The following is a 21,285-nucleotide window of genomic DNA, read 5'->3' on the forward strand; positions in this document are numbered from 1 at the left end:
TGCACAGGAAGCAGTGTGGGGGGAGGGAGTCACTGCCACAGGAGCAGTGGGGACCAGGCTTGCCCCCAGAGTTGGTGGGTCCCCCTGCAATGATGGAGAACCACAGCTCCATGGCTTGCAGCTCCCTTAAAGACACGCTACCAGGGCCTGTCTGGCCACCGCAGCCCCCGGTCTCCCTGGCTGGGGGGCAGTTACGCAGAGCTAGGGGTCACTGCCTGCCCAAGAGTTTAGCCCTGAAGTTCTGGTTGTCCCTGCCCCAGCCAGTACCTTGACTCCCTGTGTGTACGCAAGGGAATGGTGTAATACCAAGGTAGCCGGCAGAAAGGGAATCAATTGCCTTTTATTGGTGGCCTGTTATTCAGGTTGGGCTGGATCCGCCATCCCTGGGCCACACACATGGCACTAGGGCAGCATGACTGTCCGGCTGCTGTTCCTCGCTGCCGTAAAACGCCTCTTGTTCCTCAGGCCGGAGAATCTCTCATCCAAGGTCAGGCTGGTCTGCAGGGGAAAGGGAGGGCACAGCGTGATTCACACCCAGATCTGCAGGGGGTATTGATTAAAACACGCCAGGAATGTGCTTCTGCAGCCAGCTAGTCAATTAAACTATCCATCACATGGAGTTGTGCAAGGAGCTTGATTAAATGCATTTGGCTGGAAAACCTCCATCAGCACCAGACCCGACCACTAAAGTATCCTCAGTCAGGACCAGAACAAGCAGGGGGCACCTGAGTGCACAGTATCTGGCAAGGAACTCGAGTAACCGCGAGGGAAGATAAAGCAGGAGCTTGGAGCTATTCTGGGTATGACAGTGTGAAAGCTAGAGCTGTGCGAATAACCAACGTTTTGATTCAGCAGCCAAACTGGAAAATCCCCAAACACGATTTCAGGTTGAACAAAATGTTTAGTTACCAAGATATTTTTTTTAACTTTTTAAAATATAAAATTGAAATAGTAAAATTCAAACAAAAAGGGGTTTTAAATCCAAATGGAAACATTTTGTTTGGAAAATCCGAGTGGTCACACGGCAACCGTGCCCTGCGGCCGTGCAGCACGGAGCTTGGCACATCCAGCTGATCTGAGCATTCACACACTCGTGCCATCCGCTCTACCTGATTCGCCATCGCACGGAAGTTGAATCTTAGCGGCACTCCTCGGGGCTGGGGCTTGGCTGTCCTTGGCGGGGGTCTCCTGCCTCTGAGGAACGGCCGCTTGCCTCCCGGCCTGTGGAATGGACGGAGCGTTTACTTAGCAAGCGAAGGTCGCTCGTTTTCAATCACTCTCTAGCAGCAGGCAGCTGAAAGGGCCACCTGCATCTCCTTAGCCTTTCCGGGGGTATGGTTCACTGCCGCCTTGAGGAGTGTGATTGACAGTGCAGCGTAGCTCCCAGCAGGCGTGCAGCACTGGGGCTACAGGGAGATGCAGTCTGGGCCATAGCCCAAGGCACTGGAGCCCAGCCCTCCTCCGCTGCTACTCCAGCCCCATGGCGGTGGGGTTGCTAGTTGCTGCCTGCATTGCCACTGCACAGCACTAAAGCCCCTCTTCCAGCCGGGACCTGGAGCAGCATCTCTCTCCAGTGCCCCTCTGTGGACCCACAGTACCCCCACGGGGCCAGTGGTGTCTCTCCAGCGGTTGCACAATATCAGCTACCACCAGCAAATGGAGCTGGCCCTTGAGTTCAAACAGATGCTTAGATTCCGAGGTCCCAGGTTCGCTCCCCACCACTAGTTCCACAAGCACTGTCCCTGCAGATCAAGCCAGGTAATGAATCAATGGGAGGATATTGCAATCTGCTTTCAGTTATTCCAGGAGCAGAAAGAGGTCATATTGTCTGGAAATCTTAATCTGAATTCTTCACTCAGCTCTAAAGTGCAAAAGGGATTTCAGGGGGGCCTTTTCAGCATCACAGATCTTAACAGCTTGTCTAAAACCATACACCATGGCCATGTACTCACATGTTGGTGTGGCTTGCCTGAGGATTACAGACAGAAATGGTTAGAACTGCTCCAGAGCTGGGCTGCAGCTGCCACCTGCTGGGGAAGAGAAAGTTAGTCCATTTGGTTTGCGTAGTGATTGTGTGTGTGTCTCTTTTAATTCTCCCAATTACCTTCTCATCCATGGTCGTTTACCTTCTGTGCGTGGTTCTGTTTGCTGTAAAATAAAATGCAGGAGAGAGATTGATTTTAGAAGCTGTCCCTCCGAGAAATAATTCCCTCTAAAGTAGCTTAAAATAATGGAATATCGCCACTCTACGGTGAATGGTCCTTTAGAATATTCACTAACTACTTACGCTAAACACTCTGTTCCACCTCCTATTTGCTGTGATGCTGGGAGCACCTTCCCCAGACCTGAGGAAGAGCTCGGTGTGGCTTGACAGCTTGTCTCTCTCCCCACCAGAAGCTGGTCCAATCAGAGAGATTCCCTCACCCGCCAGCTCTCTCTAATATCCTGGGACCGACATGGCTCCAGCTGCATATCCCCAACAAGTCAGTGAATTTGGTTTTCACTGTAATGTATGGATTAGTTGGGGCTAATTTTGCTCTGTTCCTTCTGTCTTGCAGTCCAAGCAAACCCGATTTTATCACCTATTCTACTGTTATTAGCCAGAGGCCAAAGTGGTAAGCTGAGACTCTGTGTTTGTAATCAGCGGCGGCTCCATGCACCAGTGCTCCAAGCGCGTGCCTGGGGCGGCAAGCCGCGGGGGGAGCCCTGCCGGTCCCTGCGAGGGCGGCGGTCAGGCAGCATTTGGCAGCACACCTGCGGGAGGTCTGCCGGTCCTGCGGATTCGGCGGTAATTCGGCGGTGGGTACGCCAAAGCCACAGGACCGGCAGACCTCCCGCAGGCAAGCCGCCGAAGCCGCAGGACCGGCAGACCTCCCGCAGGCAAGCCGCCGAAGCCGCAGGACCGGCAGACCTCCCGCAGCAGCGAAGCCGCGCCCGACGGACCACAGAGCCGCGCAGGGGCCCCGCCGCAACGCAGGACCGGCGGCAGGCCGCAGGCCGCCCAAAAGGCAGGACGACAGACTTCCTAATGCAGCCCGCCGCGCCTCTGCTCCTGCCTCTGCAGTCCGGTCCTGCACAGCTGGATGCCTGCCTGCCTGTTATGCAGCACGTGGCACAAGATGGTCTGGGTCCTGAACATAGTACAAGCATTATCTGCCCATGTTGTCTTGTTGGGTGCTGCTTTGTAATGCTGCAGAATGGATGTGTGCTGTTGTTGTCTTGTTGCAAGCTGATCAGGGCTTTACTGAGGCCAGAAATGGATGTGACCCATGTCTACGCAGCCCCCGGGAGCAAGTCCCCCCAGCCTGCATTGACAGACTCCGGTGAGCAGGGCGCAGAGTGCTCCCGGACAGCGGTGTAGACAGCCCTTCGAAGATGCCAGGCTTCGCAGCCCATCCCCAGCCTGAGCTGCAGCTTCAAAGCGCAGTCTGCACAGCTGTGTTCAGCATGCGCCCTGCTAACCCCAGGCTCTCGACCCAGGCTGGAGGTGCAGTGCTGTGGGCTGTGCGCACACCCCCTTAGAGGCCAGCACCAGGACACGTAGACGTGTGCAGGACACTTAGAACTGAGTGAACAGCATAAGAGCAACTACGGCCCCGATCCTGCATATGCTCACTCGCTTTTGGAAGATAGGCCCAGCTGGATTTCAATGGGTGAGGGGCCTTTGAGGCTCTGGGCCATGCACTCTGTATAACCACGGCTATTTCTCCCAGCTAATTGCAGAAGCAAGGATTCACATGTGGGAGGGAGGGAGGGAGACAGGACGATTCACATTTAAATAATTATCAAGCTTGTCAGATCTTACAAGAGCCTGTGGCACACTGACCCCTCTGGTAAAGCTGACTTTGGATTGCCTCTGCTGGAAGGCTGGTCTCCTGTTTAGCGGGAAAGGCCTGCAATGAAAAGAAAAGAGGCAAAGTGACGAAACGATTGCCTTAAGGAGGAGCATTGGGAAAGGTCTAGTCATCAGCTTAATAGGAAATAATCTAACTGGGTTTGATTTTAAAACACATGAAAAGCAACCCAGGAACTGCCAGCTGCCCAGGGCTGCCAACGTTGCTGCTACGAGTCAGACGTTCCAAACGCTTCTCGTGCAGAGCTGGGAGGAGCCAAAGTCTCTTGGGCAGCTCTGCACTTGGCCTAACAGGAGTTATGCCATGGGACGCTGTGCTGGGACGAGGCTCCTGTGCTGCTCCCTGTTACACTATTATTCCCTTAGGAGCGGATCAAACAGTTAGTTTTATTCCCAGGACAATTTCTGAACGAAATGACAAACTAAAGTTTGGTGTTTTCCAAAAAGAAAAAAATGTCAACTCTCAAGTCTCAGATTTGGGGTTTCTTCCCTGCCTCCTCCTCTCTCTCTCTCTCCATATTTTAATTTGGGGGAAGGGAGTAAAAAAGGAAAAGGGACGGGACAGAAATTAGAAAACCAAAACTTGCCTACAGAAATGTTTTACGCATTGGAACACTTCAGTTCAAAAGGCAAGGAACGTTTTGGTTTTGTTTCAAATATTTTCATCAAAAAATCACATTTTGTTGACATCAAGCTGTTTTTGTGAAAAATTCCGACCGTCTCCAGCTGCTGCGCTGAATCCTGCCCCTTGCGCCCCTGTTCCCCAGGACACAGTAGTGGGTCCCTGAGCTCACTCACACGTAGTGCAGCAGGGGCCTAGTGGAGCCCAATCTACAACTCATACTGGCAGACAAGTAACGGGGTGAAATACTGTGGCCTGTGTTATACGTCAGACTGGTCCCTTCTAGCCTTAAAATGTCTGCAGAGAGCATCAGCCTCAGCTCAGAATTTCCCTGCTCTCCTTATTTTCAGGCCCTTGGGCTGAGATTCAGATCACCTTGCTGGTCTCCAGGAGTCGGCTCACTGGTTTCAGTGGCGCTACCTGTGTCGTGAGGTACAATCTAGTGTGAATTAGGCTACTGGACTCTGGCTCTAAGGTTTTAGCACCTTTCCTTTATTTTATTTTCAAGTTACATTTTTTGTTTTTATAAAGGCAAAAGTAACAAGTGCAATCAAAGTGTCGGACAAAATGTTTAATACAAGTTGAAATTCTAATGTATTTATTAACAGTGGCAGAGGAAATGTCTGGTTATTAAACACAAGCATGCAGTAAGCTTATTTCCAAGTGATTTAGCAATACAAGAAGGAATATTTCATAAAGTACAGTGCACTCCATGGCTGCTGCACCTCGCCAGTCAATGCAGAACGAGAGGAGATTTAATAGCACGAGAGAGTCTTCCAAATTGACAAGGAAATAATTTCTCAGTCAGATCAATGTACCAGACTGTTTACCTTCTAGCTGGGGCTTGGCCAGGGACTCCCGCTGTCCTGAATCTCTTGGGGCGCTGGGGTAGCCATCTCTGTGCTTCAGGCTGTCCGCTGTCACTGCTTTTTGTAAGCGCTTCATCATGCTGGTTGCCCTAAAACATAGCAACAGCTCACTTGCGATCAGCTATAATTGCCGTGTTTGCTTTCTCAGTAGCCAGAGAAAAGGGTCACCCAATATGACAAAGCAGGGGATTAGTCTCTACCAGAATACTCGTATGAATGTTGTTCCTGATCTGTCCCCAGCCACACTGCCATGGGGGTCAGGCAGTGCTTACATCTATTTGTTTGTTTGCTGGACTGACTTGCTTCCCTTTTGTACATGGTTGTACTTGGTCTGCTGGAAAGACTGAGTGTGCCCAAACAGCCTGCGTTTCTCAGCACATCATTCAGGATGGGCTTTGTTTGGCAGTTTTCAGGGAGATTCATCCTTGGAATTGACTCACTCCCACTGTCCCCATGTTAATTTCACGGGGGCTGACTTCTCTCCTGTGCAGGGCAGCTGTAGCTGTGTCAGTCCCAGGATGTTAGAGACAAGGTGGGTGAGGAAATATCTGTTATGGGACCAGCTTCTGTTGGTGAGAGAGCCAAGCTTTCGAGCCACATCGAGCTCTTCTTCAGGTCTGGGAAAGGTATTCCAAGGGTCACCTTGTCTCTTATTTCCTACGTGACTTTTGTATTATTATGAAAGATCCTGATGTGTGTTTTTTCTTCTTTGATAATTGACATGGTATGTAATCGATCCCTTAAGCTTATTAAATCCTGAGATGTTTTGTGATCTTTCCCGCTATGACATGGATATTTCCACTGATCCATGATATTGTAGCAACTTCTTTTCCTCAATCATGTCTCTTTTTTTTTAACTGTAATTAACAATTTTTTGAAATTATGAATGACAGGATAGAATGTTTCAAAGGGAATGTGTGGGTGTATTATATTTCATAGGGAAAACAGAAATGCCAAAACTTGTTTGTGGAGACACAGGATTATGCAAAGACAGTATGACCCCAGGTCACAACCCCCCTGAAATCCTGCCTCATTCAATAAACTACTGCTTACTGTTCACCCATGCGCTGAAATACCTTGCTGGATCAGAGCCTTAGAATGTGGAAGATCAGACACCTCAAAAGATCCCCATTCAGTAAAGCAGAGCTTCTGCATTTCTTCTAAATACTGCTACTTACTATCCCCCTCCATGTCTGTAGGACCATCTCCATCTCACTGTCCCCACCCACTAACCGATACACGTTTCCACAGACTCCTACTCCGTTAATTTCTGTGGAATGAAAGCTACCTTAGAATTATGCTTCCTAGCAACTACTTCCTACTTTCTCTTAATATCCTGCCATAGTCAGTACGTACCTAATTCATTACATGCCCTTTAAATAAGTACCGAATTCTATACACCCGCAGATGCAGTGCTGCCCTCTTTCACTATCAGGAGATTGTCGTTATATGAGTTATCATTAGTTTTAAAAAACGTATTGAGCACATGTGAAATACTATTTTCAAACCTTCCTAACCCACCCAAATCAAAATGGATTTCTACCATGACAGCAAAAGGCAACTCTCCTCCCGCAGGGCGAGCTACATGCTACACTTCAGCTTTCTGTCCCAAACCATTTTGGTGCTAGAGATGTTCAAAACAAAGTTACAAGAATTATTTTAATGGCAAAGGTGTATTGTTCCCCTAGTCTCTCGATGCTAAAAGTAGCTGAATCACTTTTTCACTCAAACCTTAAAAACCAATCAAACAAAACCTCACTCCTGAAGGATTTCAGGCTGACACAGTGAAAGTCTGAGAAAGTCACAAGTTACCCCCAAGGGGAGTTTATCATGGCAGCAGTTGAGCACCTTAACCAAAGCTATCACTAGCACCCCTGTAGAATCAAAGATTATTATCCATATGCCAATGAGCCATACAGACCTAATCTTTCCAAACCCATTGAAATCAATGGATGTCCTCCCATTGACCTCACAGGGCACTGGATCTTGCCTTGTGTGGGCAAAACTGATGGTGACTCTTCAGCTATTTCCTTGGGAGAGGCCACAGTAAGGGGAGGTGACCTGGAATCTCTGTAAGACAGGGCTGCTTTTGCACAGCCAAGCGGCACAGATTCCGTAAAATACATTGACACCATTACAAGCTTCACATCCTATAAGCCTAACTGGACAACAAAGAAAATATTCTCTGCTTAGACTCTCTTCTCTTAGGCAAGTCAAGATAAAAACCCCAGGCCCTTCCAGAACGCTGTGACACTGAGGAACAGCTGTGGATTCCCCCCCGGCCCGCCTACCTCTTGAGCTAACGCCTGCCGGTTTAAAGGGCTCGCTCCATTTAATGTGGCAGCTACTCCTCCTCTTGGACCAGCCATGGCACTTCTAAATGGTCTTCTGTTATACTGCTGCTGTCCAAACCCTCTTCTAAATCGATTGGGTCCTAGGAAGAGAAACACTTGTTTTAGAATCCTTCACAACCTGGACTTAGGAATTTGAATGCTTCACCGGGTTCATTCACATGGACCGAAGGGTAACTCTGCTGACAGTGATCAGGGAGCTCTGGGGGCACAGCTACTCTGGGTTAGCATTGTTATCAATTCTTATTTTGAAAGCACCTCTTATTTCAAAATGTGTCTGGTTGAAACTTAGTGTCAGCCTGGGAGCAACAATTTTAATAATAACAAAATTAAAATGTACTGGATTTTCTTAGTACAGGAGCTTGAAATGTGTCTTGGAATGGTGGGATCTGTTTTGCTCAAAACCAAGTGAATTAATTTTAAAAAATGTAAGGGGGGTTGTCTTTCCAGTGACTCGATTTCAAGGTTTTAAAGCTGTATCTGATTTGATTTAGGAAAGGTCTGAATGTTAAGACGTAACTGACTTGTGGACAGAAGACAATTCTGACTTGTAATAAAGACAGTACCCCAACGAGCCTTCCCGTCTGCCGCCGAGCTCCCATCCCCACATTGCTATGAAATAGCTGTGAGATTCCAGTGCCCACTGGCCACTGACATGCAAATGAGCGCACACATCTGGAGGATTAACCTGCAAAAGGCTGGGAATGGTCATGAATGCCCAGATGATGATGCTTCATAAATGAACAGGGGTCTATTCCCTTTTGTAGCTTTATAAACCTTTGCATAAATTCTGCATCTACCTGCTGCTGTTGTTGGTAACAAATGAGCAGTCCACGCACACACTGCTTAAAACCCATTTAGCTTTAGTGATATTTTCTTTTCTCAAAGCCTGTTCATGCTTTTGTGCTTTCTGAACTGTAAAGAGAGAGTAAAACAGCTCTTAATCTTTAGGTGAAGTTATGGTGCATTATGGTCTAATTACTATATGTGATAAACTCATGTAGTCAGAATTGTTTATCATTTTCAGAGAGGCCATCTCAACAAACTGTATATTCACACTCATGTAGAAATTATTGGTCGGGACATAGTTTCAAGAACAAGCATAGCTCATGATGCTTTACAATGCTTAATATCTCAATGCAGTTAACAAAATACTGCACTCTACATAACTTCAGTAGTGCAAAATGCAAAGCAGGTACAGTCTATCTACAGCACTGAGTCAATAATTCATGATGACTTGAGCAGCTAGAGATGAAGTGTTCTTATGAAGCACTGATGTTCCTTTGACACATGGGTCTCACAGGTGACGTCTGCACTGCAGTGTAAGCCCAGGGCTCAAACTCAGGCTCAGGCCTAACCCCCCCCTTCCATCTACACACAAATCACACTAGCCCAGGGCTGAGACCCAGGACCCCACAGAGATGGATGGGTTTGACCCAGGGTACAAGCCCTGTGGCTTTGCAGTGTACATGCAGCCCCACTGGAGTCTTGTTCTGGAACTCTGCCAAAAGTACCCCACAATCCCACAGGCCGACTTCCTGTCCCCTGGACGGTGACATTTTCCCACACTGTACCACCAACAAAGAGCTGCAGTGGCCACATTTTGGGAGGACACTAGGAGTTCTGGGATAGGGGTGGTTGGACACAAGCTCACACAACAGAGTGTGGATGCTGGAGGCCCCGGTTGGGACCCAGAGTTCAACAATTCCTATCCTAAGGTTACACATGAGTGTAGATGCTCATTCAATTTGTGACTACCTGCATTTACCAAGAACAAATCATGCCAAACCAACTTGATTTCCTTCTTTGACAGAGTAACTGGTTTGGTGGCCTGGGACTACATGGTGGACATAATATAACTGAACTTCAGCAAGGCTTTTGACATAGTGTTGGAAAGTTAGTTGAGGGAATATAGTAGTTCAAAGGGGAAAGAAGGGAAGGGCAAATGTAGGATGCTTTGGTCCTAACAGCGGTGAAGCACTGGGAGGGTACTGGCTATTATGAAGAGGGGGCTGGCTGGGTCGATAGTCAATGGACATGGTGCCCCTAGATGGCGCTCAAGAATATGCAGCATTGTTCATAAGTTTTATAGGGTCAATAATGTCGTCTGGTTGTGGTGCCCTGCGAATGGCCACTCTAAATACTGGAGACTCCACTGCAGCAGTGGCTGCAGAATGAATGAAGTTGGTGCATCTGGGCAGGGAGGAAGAGAAGGGATAGAAAGCTGTGGTTTGATGTATCTAGATAATCTGGGCGGAGCTGGGGGCCTTCCTCCAGGAAATTAGCTTTACAAACGGATTTGCTCTGGAATCGTGTTCAGCATCTGAAGGAGGAAGATGCCTTTCACCCTCTTCTTCCACTGCTCCCTGGAACATTCCCCTCTCGCTCTGGCTGACAGAGGATGACTCATGGCCAGCCCTGGGCTCTCTCTCCTGGAGTCCTAAGCTGTTGTTAACCATTCTCCCATCCTGCTCTCCTTGTTCTGCCCCCATGGGGGTGTTTCTGTCTGCCCCCATCTTGTTTTTCTTCCTCGCCACGCCTGGGTTGTTCTCTCTTTGTCCCTCTCACCCAGCTGCCAGACGCCACTGTCACGCTCCCCACCCACCACCTTCCCCGCAGGCCGGCGAGCCAGCTAGCATGGCTCTGCACAGGGAGAGAAGAAAGCAGGCTCAGTGGTGCATTTCCTTGCCACCAGGAGGCACTGAGCTCAGCGGTGCCTTTTCAGGGGACCATAAATCCTGTCTTAGCGACCACCTCTGAAGAGAGCCCACCTGTCACAAGCCACCTGCAGAGGCCACAGAACTTTCCCCCCTATAATTTAACTGTGAAGAAACTATGAAAAGTGACCAGCTGTCATCTGTGACCCGTGACCACAATTTCTTACTCCCTTGAGAGCTGGGCACCCGGCCAGCAGCTGCCAATCTTCGCTCTGCCTTCAGAGCCGGGCAGCCAGAGAGCGGTGGCTACTGGCCGGGCACCCAGCTCTGAAGGTAGCACGGTGGCCAGCAGCAGTGCAGAAGTAAGGGTGCCAATGCCATATCTTTGAAGAGAGACCACCTCTTACAAGCAACCACTTTTGCTCTTGGCAGGTTTTACTGTATTTCACTGGTGCAGCAGGAGGGATTAATACTAACAGGAGCCAGGGTCAAAAAATCCTGCTCCTGCCAGTCAGTTCACACTGCAAAGCCTCCACTCACTGAGGCCTGAGGTTGTGTAAATCATCACTGCTCCATTGGCTTCCACGGCGCTCCCTGGATTTACAGCAGCTGAGAGTCTGACCCAGAATACACTGTGTGTATGTTGCTATTTTAAAAGTTGCAGACCCCACCTCTGATGTAGTGGGGGCAATGTTCGTTACAGCAGATTTTCCTAAACTCAGCAGGGCATGCCGCTGATCAGGGGACTTGCTCTGTGCTGACACGGGGAGCTCCAAACTGCGTTTGTGCAGAGCACAGCTATGCTGGCAAAGAGCCTCCTCTGCCCCAGCAAGCTGAGTTCTGAGAGGAGCTCCCATGAGAGCAGAGCTTAACAGTCCCTCTTGGAGAAGATTTAACACAGAAACTCCAATAACCGCTTGGCATTGCAGACTCTCTGGAGCAACCTTCACCAAGTTTTAGGCCAAATTGCAATACAGGCAATTGCGTTTCACCTGTGTAAATCCCTTGCTGCTTCATTCAGAGACTTAATTCCCTCTCCCTAAAGTGTTGTGTTGCTGGTACTTGTGATAAGAACTATCACACTTCAGCCCAGAGCTGGCTGCATTTCAGGGGTGATTGAATTGAAGTAAGCCCTTTCAATGTATAAGGCAGTGCTGAGCACCCTAAACTTCCACTGACTTCAACTCTGGCAGGGGCAGTGGGTGCTCTGTAGCTTACAGGAGCAAGTCTTAAATGCAGTTTAATCTGCAAAATGCTGAGGCTTGCAAAAACCACGATGTAAATTAAGAATAAGGGAATTTTTTTAAAGGAATACCTACACTAAAATCGTGACAGACTGTATCCCTATTTTCACTACTTTTACACAACTATGATACACATTGTACAAAGTATGCCTTGTGAAGTATCATTTGAAAAGTCATCATTTGCTGATCATTATTGTCCTGGTAAAATATGTGTGGCAATGTTGTATGTAAAGTTATAAGATTCTCCTGTATTGTGCTACTGAGGCATATTCCAAATCTGGGGAAGCAGCCCAAATCAGTTCCTCAGAGACAAAAGTTTAGCCAGCACCACAGCCTGGTGTCAGCATAATCAAATGGACTATCACCTGGTTAAGCAGCCATTCTTTGGCAGGAAGAAGGGTGTAAGCAAGAAATTTACATTTTGGCAATGAATCAGATGCGGGTTCCAGTGTGAACAGACTGGCTGTCACCCGAACCCCCGCTGGAGATGATTCTCAAAGAGGAGGAAAAGATATAAAGATTAGGAACAGAGGATACAAACCACCTCTTTCCCCTCATCTCTACTCATGGCATCAACAATGTTTGAAAGACAAAAGAAGCATCATTGAACTGGGTCCTGGCTGAAGGAACTCAGCCAGACTGCTGTGAGCATGTGGTGAGAGAACCTTTTTTGCTTCAAGTTCACTTAGCTTATCAAGTTAGATATTAGTTTGTGTTTTACCTTTTATTTCTTTGTAACCAATTCTGACTTCTATGCCTCATTCCTTGTAATCACTTAACATCTATCGTTCTGTAGTTAATAAACTTATTTTATTGTTTTTTCTAAACCAGTGGATGTTTAGATTGCAGTATTTGGAAACCTCCATTTGAGACAACAGGGTTTGTGCATATCGTTTTCTGCTAATGAAATGATGGACTTTCTAGGAGCTGGTACTGCACAGAAGGAAGGAGCTGGGCAGTACAAGATGCACATTTCTGGGGACAAGTCTGGGACTGGGAGTTTGTGGTGTTGCTCTGCAATATAATTCAGGCATGGCTGGCTAGCAGGACTCATAGAATTCATCTGGGAGTGACATACATGCTGGAGGCTGTGTGTGAACAGACAAGGAGCGGTAGTTCTCACAGCAGAGCAGAGTAAAAGGAACCCCAGGTTGGAGAATTGAGGAGACACCGCTGTTCAGCTGTCCAGATTGTACCCTGGGGAATGTCACAAAAATCTTTAGTTTGACTTAGTTACCTCTGAGTTCACTCTTGTCAATGGCTGAACAATGGTGGTTCAGGGTACAAGACCATCAACATCCTAAATAATTTTTGTCCCATTTGCTAGGGTAAATTAAGAGTAACTTCTTCTGAACCTTAGCAAGTTGAGGGCTGCTCATTGTGCTGACTGAGAATGTACCAAGAACAAGGCAAACACCAACAGGACCTATGCTCAGTACTCATACTGCACTACATACTGTTTGCATTGAGAAGAGAAATAGTTAAGATAGAGCAGAATAATCCTTTAAAACCTTCAGCAAACTTGTTTAACAGCAGTAAAAAACAGATGGAAAAATTCTAAGATGCACAAAAGAAGTCATTTGAGCTTTGTGAATAAAAAGTAGTAGAGCCAATTTAGATTATTGTGTGGTCACACATTATTATTCAAGGCACATCCTAAAAATAATGGGTTCAAGCAAAATGACAAATTAACTCCAATAACTGAACTATCAGAGGATAACCTAAGGGGTAATTTAAGTGTGTTCTGGGAAAAGGGGGGATTATGAGAGTATAATTAAAATATGCAAAACTCAAAAGGGAAGAGTTGATATTAAGTCATTTTGAATTAGTAATTCATGAGGAAGGAAGGCGGGGGAGAAAGGCATGAATTTATGCTTTGAAAGAGCCTGGATATTCAATTGTTACAGACAAATTCCTTTTTGCTAAGCTACCAAGAGCAAAAGTAGATATAACAACCGGCCAGGATTAGAGAAGCAAAGGTTTGGGACGATATCGCTTGGTGTGCAAATGTACACTCAAAAGAGGAGAGTCAGTGTGGTTGGCTTCACAGGTGTCCTTCCATCCTAAACCTCTCCTTAGTTCCTATGGCTGCACTTTAGCATGTACATACCTTGCAGGTTGCGTTGCATCCAGGTACGGAACCTGGGTCTCCCATTTCCATATGCTGAATTCCTGTTCTTGACTTGCTGCCTTCGTTTGTCCCCTACTAACTTTGCACCTGTTTGTCCTTTCCTGTGGCGCTTTATGATGTCATCTGGATTGGAAAACACAAAGGAAAAAAACTGGGAAAACTGCAATTTCAGCTAACATCACATTCCACTGTGAGTACTTCTAATTATCCTCCATATTGAAAACAAGGCTTGTGCTACGACAAACAAGGCTTGCCAAGCGCTAAACGCCCCAGCTCAGTCCCATGGTGGTGGCGGCATGTGTAACTATAACTGTGCATGGAAGGTAGAAATGAACAGAAGCGTGGGTTCACAACCTGGGCCTGTGACATGGTGACCACCTTCCCTCTCTTACAGCTAGACGTGGGGCGTCCAAAAACTTTTTTCTGCTGTACCCTAGGGTCACAGTTCGGGAAAGTTTGAACACTTGTGAGCTGGAACGTTCCATTCTGGCTACTTGGGAGCAAATAAACACCTGCAAGTAAAATAACGCACACACCATCCCAAAGTAAAGTCACCATTAAATACATTGCGAGCAACACAGAGAAACCGAGCGATTCACACCCAATCTCCTCATACTTACACCAGCTAGACAATATTCCCATTAGGTTTGGTTTGGTTTTTAATGGAGAAAAGACCTGCAGAAGGAATCAATCCGCTGTTTGTGATACCTTAGAGACTATGCAGCTTAGGGAGAGGCAGGTTAGAGCTGAAGTATTGTTCCTCCTGTGAAGCCACAGCTATAGAGCATTAATTTAATAGCTACACCTAATGCTGCTTGGTACCTGAATTTAATTAAGGGTCACATTCTGCATGGGCGCATATCTGGATTAAGTGCCTGGAGATCAGTCCTTATCTACAGCAATGTCCCTGAGAGCAGACTCTGGCTGTACGTGAAAATGGCTGTAGGGATTGGACCATGTATCTGCACTAGTCATACGCATCTCAAGGATGATTTAGTTGGGGCTGGTCCTACTTTGAGCAGAGGGTTGGACTAGATGACCTCCTGAGGTCCCTTCCAACCCTGAGATTCTGTGATTCGAAGGGCAGAGAGATGTCTGGCCTCCGGTATAGCACAGAAAGCCGGATGCTGCCCAGAGATCCCGCCCTTGGCATGACCCTCACAAGGGGCTTTCACACAGTCCTTCCCAGCCCCCTGCCCCCATAGACATTCATACATTGCCCCACAGGGGTAAGGAGGAGGCAGGGCCATGGATCTGACCCCCGCTGTGCCAGGCTCCGTGCAGTGTAATCCGGCTCACTGCTACCTCTGGGACAGTGCTGCAGCTCTGCACTGCCCCCATAGTGCACAACGAAGCCCTTGGTCCATAAGCAATTCGCCAGCAGCCACCCCCTGAGGATTGTAAGATGCTGTACGACCATTAATGAATTAATTGTCCCTGCAACTGCACATTTTACAGATGGAAAAACCGAGGCACAGCAATGATAAAGGCCTGAAAGTGGGGTGATAAATGAGGAATCACACTCCTTAGGGGTCTGAGTTCATTTAATGTGACATCAGTAAAGGTGTATACCCCCGACAGTGTTCCCAGCTCTCAGGGATCTATCGTGAGTCTTGTGATGTTTTTTCATAAAGCCCCAGCTCTGGGAGTTATGAGATTAAGTGAGAATCTCTGTTTCCATTTAAAAAATAAAAGTAAATTTCTAGCCCTGCTGGCTGCAAGGAAAAACTTTGAAATTGTGAACCCTTCAAAAGCTCAAAAACCAGCAGGCAAATAAAAACAACCCAAAGAGTATTATTATTATTTTAAAATCTCGTGACTTTTAAGACAATCTCATGATTTTCAGTGACCTGACTCAGGACTTTTGACTGCACGGGGTTGGTGATACTTCTCCAGTTGTTTGGAACGTGCACTCAAACCATTGGATGGGCCACATGAGCTGAAAAGTAACGGTCTTATCCAGCATGTATCAGCACGGAGCACGGTAACAGCATGAGAGGAACAAGCAGACGAGCACTGAGTGGGGAAATACCTGCATTTCATGGCAGGGAGGTAGATTCTCTCTAACAGATCCCTCCTCTGTCCTACACCAAGGGAACCAGCTATTAGGTTTCATGTTGAACAGAGGGGTTCAGTTTCCATGTTTGCCCCGTGGCCAGCAGCAGCAGCAGCAGGTAGGTATTTTGGAAATCGCCCACTGCCTGTACAGGAAAAGGAGAGAGCAACCCGCTGGCCCTCGTCCTGCTCTATAACGGGTTAGTGACTGGGACAGTGCCACCTGTCAGCTCTGAGTCAGCCTCAGCCCCGCCTCCCCACACATGGGTAGAGAAAAGGGACCAGGCAACACTGCTAATGTCCCAGACCTCCACAGAACACCTGCTGCAGGGCCTATAATTAGATCCGGGGCGTTAACTGTTCGTTCAGTGGGGAGAGAGGTACTGGGTCACGGTGCTCACAGCATGAAACCCAGCTGTTGGTCATGTCTTCTTTTGCTGGACTCTGTTGCCTTTCTGGGTGTATCATTATTGGTCCTGAGCCTGTACAATGCCACCCGTTCATATGGCTGCAATTAACTTTTCCTTTGATTAAACCCTTATACATTTAAACCTAAATTAGTGGCATTATGGCAGCAGGAAGGAGAATCTCTCTCTCTCTCTCTTCACCACTGTCTTACTCCAGTTTTTTGCTGGTTCAGCTCCAGTCAGGCACCTGTATTTCTGTTAGTTGCAGATTTCCTTAGACACATACCTGTGCCTATAGACCACTGTGATAGGACATGCTTTAGAAACACTTAAACCAGACACAAACAGCTATGCACCTTAGGATGGAGCATGGTGGTGCTGCTACTCTGAGAGGCTTCAGAAAGAGCTCCTGCCCCCCATGTGGGTTACTTAGGATGTGCCTGGGAGCTTTGCACAGTTTTGGAAGCTACCATCCATCTTCTGCAAACTTCTTACACTCTCCACAGGGCAGCATGTGGACTCTGGATCACTTTATGCATGTTTCAACTGCTTTTAGCGAAATGACTCTGCTAAGAAACCCTCCCCAGTTAGCCAAAGGCTCCAGTTCTCAACAAGGTGGATTAAAATAATTCTAGGCTTTGTAACCCAAAGTGTGTTGAAGTCTGGTGCAAAAAAAAAAAGAAGAGGTTCAAGAAATGAAAAGTACCTTTAAAATTTCATATTTCCAAAACTCGTTCAATTTGCCTCAAACTTTCCAGAAAGGTTCCAACCTGTCATCAGATAATGTATATGGAATTCCAGGCAGATTGTTTCAGTTTTCACCAAATTAGCGGGGGAAGGACTGTCAAAATCAGGCTTATAATGGAGTGTTCACTTCACCGCTGCTTATGCAGAGACTGGTGGAAGGTGCGTTCTTTGATGGAGGTGGCCACATGCCAGGAGATTTCCTAGAGCCATTATTGTGGGTACAAATCATTCCTCAAGTGCTTGTCATTTGTCAATCTCTATCAAATCTCTATCAAAAATACCAAGAACCAAAGGAATACAAGTGAACAGTGTCAGGTACGAGGGAGGCTAGACTCCCTGCCTGCTTTTGTGATTTTGCTAACCCGTCTGCCGGGAGCAGAGCCCATGGGGTGATCTCAACGTTAATGTGCTTTAATGGTCTCACTGAAGTGTTGCTGTGAGGTTGGAGCACGGACATTTTTGAGATGCATTCCTAGCTGAGTCCCTGCTTGCTCCTGGTGGAGGTGGGAACAGGGAGCAGATGTTGGGATCCAAGGACTGATGGAAATCGCTCTCCCTTTGCTATAAGTGAAAAATACTCAGTTGTTTGCTTGACCACCTTTCCATGCTGAAAAGGAAATAGCTACAGCAACGGTTACCGTGGGCCTCTCTGGGACCCTCCTGTAAATGCTGTAGAAAAGAGACAACAATGAGGAAAAATAATGTTCTGCTGTGTGACTGTGCATAGGAACTGAGTCTTGGGGCTATAATATCAGCATCTGCAGTGGAGTGGGACAGATCTTCAGTCAGTGTCAGAGCAGAAATATCTAGCTTGATGGGTGACTGGGATGATCCAAAGCAGTGCTCCCTCCTCCCTTCCGCCTTTGCAGTATAAACTCTATCACAGAGGCCTTCAGCAGTGGGATTAGGAGCTATGAATCTGCTTCTGATCTCCCTTAGACCCACTTCACATCACGGTATCTCCTTTAACTTCAGTAGAGTTACTCCTCATTGACAGTGGTATAAGGCCCAATATAGCTGAAAATGAAGAGCCAAAGACCTGATTTTGATGCTGAAAGTGTCTCCTTAGAGCTGCGGCCCCTACATTGCCAAATTAACCTCCCCCTTGAGGTAGGTGCACTTTGCAGGGATCACGAGTAGTGAGAGATGGAGCATAAAGGTTCTGCTAAAAGTGAGCCTTCAACCTGCCCTGAGCAGCGCCTTCCATGGGAGCTCAGTCAGTCCAGAAGGGACAACCACACCTCAGAGGACCCAGTGCTAGGGTCACCCAGAGTGACCCAAAACAAATAGTGAAATTAGGGGGCACATCCTCAGCCGCTGTAAATCAGTAGAGCTTCATTGAAGTCAGTAAAGCTACATCAATTCACACCAAGCCAAGGATCTGGCGCTGGGTTTTCTGTGAAAACAATAGAACTTTCTGTTGTTCTGCTCCAGAAGTTCTACTGTATCCTGATAGAAACAGTCCCGTGCAGCTATTAGAAGTATGAAGCTAACCCAACAATTCAAGCCTGGCAAAGCTTGTTTATAGAATGGAAATGTCAGTATAATAATCCTCCCGGATCTGTATCCCAAACCTCGTGACTTAATAAAAGGACAGTTGTTTATGCCCAGATCAACATATTCACTGCCAGAAAACGACTGCCCTAATGAGCGAGCTGCTATAAATAGTCTCAGCACCAAGTGACCACAGGCCCTGGCTCATGTTTTCATTTTGGCCGAGGGTCCATGTATGGGTCTCTCTCCGGCCTGCTGGGTTTGAAACTTTCAGCTCTGAAGTTAGGTTGTGTCTCAGCAGCGTTCAGAGACCGTTTTTTAAACTATGATTTTTTCCCACCTGCTCTCTTTCTGCCATTTAACACACACACTGTACATTTATCACAGCCATACATTCTCTTGGAATGTAACCTTGAGCTTTCTATTGTATGGGGCATGGTCTGTATGCCTGACAGCCTGCTGTCTTTCTGTGTAATTCTATGGGGCACTGTCACATAACAGAAACCTCAAAATACAGGGGGGAAACCTGACAAAACAGCTATTCTGATGTTACTGGTCCTTGGGAAGGGGCTACTCCAGCTCCCTTTAATATCCACGGCTAGGCCCCTAAAATTCCTAGATTATGCTGCAACTGGGAACTAATTTTACTTATAAAGGCCGAATTTTTCAACGGGACATGACAGAATTGGGCATCTAATCCACCTCATCCAGTCAAATGGCACTGGGTCAATTCCTTTTTCTTGTTTTCATTTATTAGCGCACAATTGAAAAAAGTCAGCATCCTTCCTGCTGCAGTATTTGGTTTTTCACCATATTCACAATATTCCTCCTCCTTAGAGTAGAAACATCCCAACTCTCCCAGCAAAGACCACATGTCATTCCCTATGAACCTGCTCACTGTAAATACCCAGAAACAAGCTGCTGGCCTGGGGCTGAGCCAACCCCCGCCTGCTGCTCCACCTGTGCAGACTCAGGTGTGGGGAAAGCAGCTCTACACCCGACAGCAGTTTCCTTTCTCTGGTTTTGTTTGCTTCTAGCACCAGACTCAACTGGCTGGGGAGCCCGGGGGGCCCTAGCCTCGGAGATCCCGGCTTGCAGAATGCCAGCTGCGGCTCCCCGGCAGGTAAGCGCCGCTTGAGTCCTGCACAGGCGGTAGTTACAGGCAGTACAAGGAAAGGCTCAGAATCAGGTCTCGCCTCCCGCCAGCATTTCTGCCCCTTTGCAGAGGGGCGCCGGGGAAGCGCCCAGCCAGGGGGCGAGGATGATTTCATGGCACTGGCATTGTGCTGAGGGCGGGCCGCTGGCAGCCGGGCGCAGGCAAAGCTCGGGCTGCCGGGCACCTCCCGTTCACTGCCAGCTCGGGCGGCCAGGCCAGGCGCTCTCGGACTCCGGGACACCAGGCGCGGCGCGCCCCGGGGCAGCTCCGCCAGCCGGCCCAGGGGTCACCCAGCGGGGCCGGGCGCCGTGCCAAGCCCGGAGGGGCCCCTCGCAGGGCTGCGGCAAACGCCAGCGCACGGGGCTCGGCTCGCCCCGTCCAGCCAAGGGGCTGCGCCCCGCGGAGCCCAGCGCAGAGACCGGGGCTGGCGGGGCCCGGCTCCCCTCCGGCTGCGCCCGGCGCACTGTGCGCTCTGCCTCTCCAAGCGCTCCAGGCTGCGCGCCCCGGCTTCCCGGGGCAGGGACCGGCACCTACCCAGGGACATGTCAATCTCCTCCGCGCCCGGCTCCGGCCCCGCGCCGGCTCCCGGCTCCGGCTCCGGCCCCGCCGGCTCCATGGCCTCCTGCTGCGGATCCAGCGCTGGGAGCGGAGAGGTAGTGCCCAGCCTGGCCGGTGCTCCGGGCGCGCTGCCCAGCTGCCCGTCCCCGCCCGCCGGCTCTGCGCCCAGCTCCTCTGTGCGCCTGCCTGGAATGTGCCGGGCCGGAGAGTGCCAGCGGGCCAGCCAGCACCCACTCCTGGTATCCTCCCCTGGCACCCACCCTGGCGCCCTCCCTTGGCACCCACCCCTGGTATCCTCCTCTGGCACCCACCCTGGCACCCACCCTGGTACCCTCCCTTGGCACCCACCCCTGGAACCCTCCCTGGTACCCTCCCCTGCTCCCAGCCAGGACCCACCCCTGCCACCCGCCCAGGGCACCTGCCCCGGTCAGCACCCACTCCTGGTATCCTCCCCTGGCACCCACCCTGGCACCCTCCCTTGGTACCCTCCCTTGGCACCCACCCCGGCACCCAGCCAGCACCCACCCCTGGTATCCTCCCCTAGCACCCACCCTGGTACCCTCCCTTGGCACCCACCCCTGGTATCCTCCTCTGGCACCCACCCTGGTACCCTCCCTTGGCACCCACCCTGGCACCCTCCCTTGTCACCCACCCTGGCACCCAGCCAGCACCCACTCCTGGTATCCTCCCCTGGCACTCACCCTGGCACCCACTCTAGGACCCAACCCTGCCACCCGCCCCGGTCAGCACCCACTCCAGGCACCCACCCCACTTCCCAGCCAGAACCCGCCCTGGACACCCTCCCTAGCCCCCAGCCAGCACCCACCCCTGGCACCCGCCCCTGGCACCCTCCCCAGCTCCCAGCCAGCACCCACCCCTGGCACCCACCCCAGTCCCCACCCAGCACCCGTCCCGGCCAGCACCCCCCCCAGGCCCCCAGCCAGCCCCCGGCCAGCACCCACCCCACGCACCCAGCCAGCACCCACCCCTGGCACCCTCCCCAGTGCCCAGCCAGCACCCTCCCCAGTCCCCAGCCAGCACCCACCCCAGGCACCCTTCCCAGCACCCCCCCCTGGCACCCGCCCTGGTCAGCACCCACCCCTGGCACCCACCCCAGTCCCCAGTCAGCACCCACCCCGGG

The 21,285-nt window shown here is 49.5% G+C and overlaps 1 protein-coding gene across 1 annotated transcript; it reads right to left on the reverse strand.

Moving 5' to 3' along the window:
* Nucleotides 1-226: 226 nt before the first annotated feature.
* LOC120372523 (UAP56-interacting factor-like) lies at nt 227-20,289 on the reverse strand. Its single transcript, XM_039489721.1, has 9 exons — nt 20,121-20,289; nt 13,707-13,850; nt 7,636-7,778; nt 5,306-5,433; nt 3,806-3,893; nt 2,105-2,148; nt 1,953-2,027; nt 1,110-1,221; nt 227-498 (listed from the first exon to the last, which is right to left on the reverse strand). Exons 1-9 carry the CDS (start codon nt 20,200-20,202, stop codon nt 403-405), a joined length of 912 nt encoding a protein of 303 aa, XP_039345655.1. The 5' UTR covers nt 20,203-20,289; the 3' UTR covers nt 227-402.
* Nucleotides 20,290-21,285: the final 996 nt, after the last annotated feature.

This window comes from Mauremys reevesii, linkage group 9 (genome assembly GCF_016161935.1).
Source record: "Mauremys reevesii isolate NIE-2019 linkage group 9, ASM1616193v1, whole genome shotgun sequence".
NCBI lineage: Eukaryota > Metazoa > Chordata > Testudines > Geoemydidae > Mauremys > Mauremys reevesii.

Excerpts from the sequence above, each read along its gene's own strand:
- LOC120372523 (XM_039489721.1), bottom strand. The coding sequence starts at position 20,202 with ATGGAGCCGGCGGGGCCGGAGCCGGAGCCGGGAGCCGGCGCGGGGCCG. Across the intron at positions 7,779-13,706 it reads GATGCAACGCAACCTGCAAG|GACCCAATCGATTTAGAAGA; the intron begins GTATGTACATGC and ends TTCTCTTCCTAG. Across the intron at positions 5,434-7,635 it reads GGCAGGCGTTAGCTCAAGAG|GGCAACCAGCATGATGAAGC; the intron begins GTAGGCGGGCCG and ends GCTATGTTTTAG.